The 4,937-nt window shown below is 36.9% G+C and overlaps 1 protein-coding gene across 1 annotated transcript; it reads right to left on the bottom strand.

Annotated features, from left to right (window-relative positions):
- Positions 1-1,062: 1,062 nt before the first annotated feature.
- On the bottom strand, positions 1,063-3,218 carry LOC111443488. The gene is made up of 3 exons (XM_023081313.1): positions 2,107-3,218; positions 1,786-1,978; positions 1,063-1,699 (listed from the first exon to the last, which is right to left on the bottom strand). Exons 1-3 carry the CDS (start codon positions 2,524-2,526, stop codon positions 1,110-1,112), a joined length of 1,203 nt encoding a protein of 400 aa, XP_022937081.1. The 5' UTR covers positions 2,527-3,218; the 3' UTR covers positions 1,063-1,109.
- Positions 3,219-4,937: the final 1,719 nt, after the last annotated feature.

Here is a 4,937-nt window from a genome sequence, read left to right as displayed (position 1 = left end):
AAAAAAAAAAAAAAAAAAAAAAAAAAAAAAAAAAAAAAAAAAAAAAAAAAAAAAAAAAAAAAGTAAAGCCAGAAGCATATTCCAAGGAATAAATAATCCACAAACGAAAAAAAAAAGGTGAGAGTCCATGGTAATTACTATAAGGACACCTGCATCTTATCTTTTTTTTTCCTCAAATCGTGTGGCTCAGAACAATAGTTGAAAATCAAGTTTACACCTTCGCAAGCAACCTCCAAATTGTTGTAAAAAATTAAATAAAATAAATAATAAAAGTAGGTGACAGGTTGCTTTCAAGGCCTACAATAATAATTATATTATTGTTAATAAAGAAGTAAATTAAAAAAGAAAATAGAAAAATAGAAAAATAGAAAAAAGAAAAAAAGAAAAGAACCCCACACCTTCTTTAAATAGTTATTGTCTTCTCAGCTCTCCAGTAACCGACCCTACCCACTCCCATCAAAAGTATAACATATAATTATATGACATTATTACCCTTCCTCTCCTTTTTCTTTATTTATTTATTTATTTATTATTTTTAATTATTTGCCTTCATGCTTTTTCTCCCCCATCTTCTTCTGCACTTCAATAAATTAAATATTTTTCAATGATTTTGAATTTTTAATTTAAATTACAAGTGGCGGAAAAGGGCAAAACGGTCAGAAACGGCTAAGTAGATGAACTAGAGCTTAAACACGAGGACAAACGGAAACAGAATATCACGCCGTTCTAATGAGTTCATTTACCGTCACGCCCTTCGAGACTCCTTTAATTCTCTTTAACCCCCCCCAATCTTTCTCTTTATTACGAAACTCCCCCTCTCAAATTTTCTTTATGCCCTTGAAAAATGTCAGAAGCCCCCCTCCGTTCATCTCACCATACCTATTTATTTATTTTAATAATAAATAAATATATATATATATATATTATTTTCCTTTTAATTATTTTAATATAAAAGTATTGGAAATGATAGGGGAAATCTGAAGTATTATGAAAGTATTCAACGGAATATATATCATATAATTTTTTTTTTTTTTATGTTCATATATATTAAACCTGAAGGTTAAAAAAAATTAAAGAAAAAATCCAAAACTTTTTTTTTTTTTTTTTCCTCAAGATTTCTCTTTGAGAAGGGAAGCTAATCCGGTGACTATCTTAGCTCCTTTATCTATGCTCTTTGGCTTGACTGCAGGGGGTTGCCACGGGGAAGCAGTTCCCGCCGGCGGTTTTTTATCGCTGGAGATTGACGTCGACGACGGCGATACGGGATCGCCGGTGACGGATTCGCTCGGAGATGATTCCTCGCCGAATATTAACTCGAATTCACCGCAATCGGTGTCGGTTACAAGCGGGTCGTTGTGGATTTGAGGTAAGATTACTTCGGGTTCGGCCTCTGGAGGAGAGTTGGTGACTGAATCGGCGGTTCTAATCGGAGAAGAGAGCCATTTGGCGAGCATGTACTCTGCCTTCCTCCACGGCGGGAAGTGCATTCCTTTCTTCTTCAAGCTCTGCCTGGCCGCTTCCGATACAATGGATACAATTTGTCCGAGACGATCCGATTTTCCGACGAAGACGTACGGCAGTGTCTGGAGAATCGCCTTGTATGTTCCAGTCGAACGGGCGATCTCGAATTCGGACTTGAAATCGATGTCTACAAGTAATCTTTCTCCGTCCACAATCACATCCATGTATTCGTATTCACCTAAAACAGAATCGAAAACGAATTTAAGAAATGAAAATTTGGGATTAATGTAACGGAATTAGGGTTCATAGAAAGTGTGTGTGTACCAGCTGGGAAAGAGGGGGATTTCTCCCATTTGGATTTGCAGATGGAGGAATTGTAACCGAGAGATGAGAGGCCATCAGTTACGATTCTTCGTAAATCGTCTTTCCTTTTATGAACTTTGTTGTGCTTCTCAACAATTTTCGAAGCGTCTGCCAAAAGGTTTCGCTCCGTAACGCTCGCGCAAGGAATTAAACTCTGTAACAAATTGTTGTTTGTCAAATACACTTGCGAAAAGCTCGAATCTCAAAATTTGGAGTTACGGTTACAAGAGGTAGGAAAATCCAGGTTTTCGAGTGAGGAATTTATGAATGTGAGGCGTTTACCTTGAGTATATCACATGCATCGCCACCGGATGATCCGGAGGTGATCGATTCACCGAAACCCCCAAATACATCGAATTCGTCGTCGGAACTGTCGTTGCTGTTGCCGTTGAAGCAATTGCAGGGATTGCGGCCATACTTCACGGCCACCGGCTGCTTCTCGTTGCTCTCCTCTATGAAATTTTGCACCATTTTATCTAAGCAAACCGAGCTTGGCTCGAACTCAGTCCCTCTGCTAAACTGAGCCGGTTCCTCTACAATCGGTTTCTCTACCGTAGAACTCCTCAGAACGCTCGGAAATGGCCGATCGAAAAGTCGCCTGAGTCGCAATTTGAACAGAGGCTTGGCTGTGTCGGTCCGAACCTGCTCTCTCACCGTCCGAACATCGATATCGATCGGTTGGATCTTCATCGGAAAAGGCATGACCAAGAAGAAACAGAGAAAAATCTCGTCTCCTTCAAGAGATTTCCAGAACACAAAAGACAAAAATAGAACAGTACAGATTTGCTCCGGACTAAAATTTCTACCTACGCCTCCTGAAACTCTGCACTGCGCAGCTCGATTTACAGAGACTGATGACTAACAATGACTGACATTGAAATTCACGGACTCACAAGAGGAAAAAATTAGAGAAATGAACTCCAGAAAGTTGCATGTACATTCACAATCTCCCAACTCCAAAACTTCAAACTAAAAAACGAAGTACAAGAAAGCTCCAGAATCAATGTTGCCTTTCCACCACTAATCCAATTAAGTGACTCGATACTCAGATTATCCGTGCAGCGATCGAAAAGACAAGAGGAAAAACCACCGCAAAAATATATACACAGATCGGAAGAGACGATACCTGCGGAAAAATGCTGGAGCAAGAAGCAAGTATACAGAATAGGGAAAGAAGGGAAATAAGAAAAAGAAAGGGGGTTTTATCTCAGAGACTTTTCGTGGAAAACATGACGACGATGATCGGAGAAGGAAACAGCAAGTCTGGATCTGAAAGGGAGGGAAATCGGAAAATACATCTTCCGCCGGGGAGGTCGCCGGAGAAGATGAGAATTGAGAGAGTGGTTTTGTTCAGTGGTTGTCCTGAAAGGGGCGAGTGTAATGGAGTGGGGAGAAAACCGGGCCGGGGAATTTATAAGGAAATAGAAGAAGATGGGTTGCTGAGTGGACATGATATTTGCCACGTGGAGTCCTACATGGCAGTAATTATCCTGAATTGGCAGTTTGCTCGCGTGACAATTATTGCACGTAGTTTTGGTCCATGTAGATGGGCCAGATAGTGCGACGTGTCGCGTGGATGAAACGGTAGGTAGTTTTTTTTACCCCTTTTTAAAATAATTAATTTAGCCGAGGTGAAAACCATGTGAAATTCCAAAAACACCCCTCCACTAGTATAGAATATCGGGTAGATACCCCTCGTTTTCCGTGGATATCGAAAACCATCGAAAGCGATCGTGGCAAATCACAATTTACCTCAAAACTGTTTTTATTTATTTATTTATATATATTTTTTCTTTTATGGATATGCGAAAAAAACTCTCGAAAATAAAATAAATAAAAATAAAAATTATTTTTTATTTTTTATTTCATAGGAAGACGTTGAAAAAGCAACTTTTTATAGAGATCTTTATTATTTATTTAATTAAAAATTAACTCTTGTACAGTCTTCTGTTTCGTAATTAATAAAAAAAATACTTTGGACAGATTAATTTGTATTTTTTATATAAATTTAAATAATTATTTTATTTTACCATAATTACAGTTGAAAATGCTTTGTTTTACCATGAATATTTTTTTTTAATATTCGGTTGCAAAGTCATAATATTTTAAAAATCGGGTGAAAATAATTTCGGTTGGCCTACCTCGTCAACCTTTTGAAATAAATGTTTAATTATTTTCTTTGAATAAATAATACCTTAACAATAAGAATGGTGGATTTAATATTTTTGTCCGGGGAGAAATGGTTTAAATAATTTATATATACATAAATATATATATATTTTGTTGGACGAACACGACTCTCTACAATAGTATGATATTGTTCATTTTGAGCATAAGCTCTCGTGGCTTTGCTTTGGGCTTCCCCAAAAGACCTCACACCGATGGAGTTAGTATTCCTCACTTATAAACCCATGATCACACCCTAAATTAGTCGATGTGGGACTTCCATCATCCAACATATATATATATATATATATATATATATATATATATATATTTTAACTTAGATATAGAATATGAATTCGGCATTTGATGGCAATGTGTGAAAGCTCGAGTTAGTGTGCTAGTTATAGTACTAGAGCAAGAGTTAGCGTGTGAGATCTCACGAGCCTATGTTTCAATATGACTGCTGTGAAGCACCACAAAAGCTAAGGAGGCTTTTATGGTAGCTAATTGAAGACCGAGACAATCTCAACATCTGGCGAATCCAATCCGTACTTTTTAACATTTCCCTTATGACATGGTCACGTGTTACATACTCTTCACTTCTTAAGAGTGAAGATCATCTCAACAAACGAACACTAATCATTCCAGTCTGTGTTGTCTCCACTCACATGCATCTCATGAAAATTTATAGAAAGTGTGTTATGGCAGTAATTTCTTATGATTGATTCACTGAAAAGAAAAGTTCACATTGTTGGTATAAATAACAGCTCTTAATTCTCGTAAGCATTTATTAGTCACCCAATCTTTAAAATTACTCTCATTCAGATGTAATCTCAGCTCATTCACGTACGTCACCGTTACTTGGATGTCATAGTTCGATATTTTAGTTATTAATATAACATGTACCGTGGATAATTATAATAGTAAAAAAAAAAAAAAAAAACCAA

Source organism: Cucurbita moschata, unplaced genomic scaffold (genome assembly GCF_002738365.1).
Source record: "Cucurbita moschata cultivar Rifu unplaced genomic scaffold, Cmos_1.0 Cmo_Scf00001, whole genome shotgun sequence".
NCBI lineage: Eukaryota > Viridiplantae > Streptophyta > Magnoliopsida > Cucurbitales > Cucurbitaceae > Cucurbita > Cucurbita moschata.
The sequence above is the reverse complement of the archived record's forward strand: the minus strand, read 5'-3'. Positions and strand labels throughout refer to the sequence as shown.

Excerpts from the sequence above, each read along its gene's own strand:
- LOC111443488 (XM_023081313.1), bottom strand. The coding sequence starts at position 2,526 with ATGCCTTTTCCGATGAAGATCCAACCGATCGATATCGATGTTCGGACG. Across the intron at positions 1,979-2,106 it reads ATGCATGTGATATACTCAAG|AGTTTAATTCCTTGCGCGAG; the intron begins GTAAACGCCTCA and ends AATTTGTTACAG. Across the intron at positions 1,700-1,785 it reads ATCCCCCTCTTTCCCAGCTG|GTGAATACGAATACATGGAT; the intron begins GTACACACACAC and ends ATTCTGTTTTAG.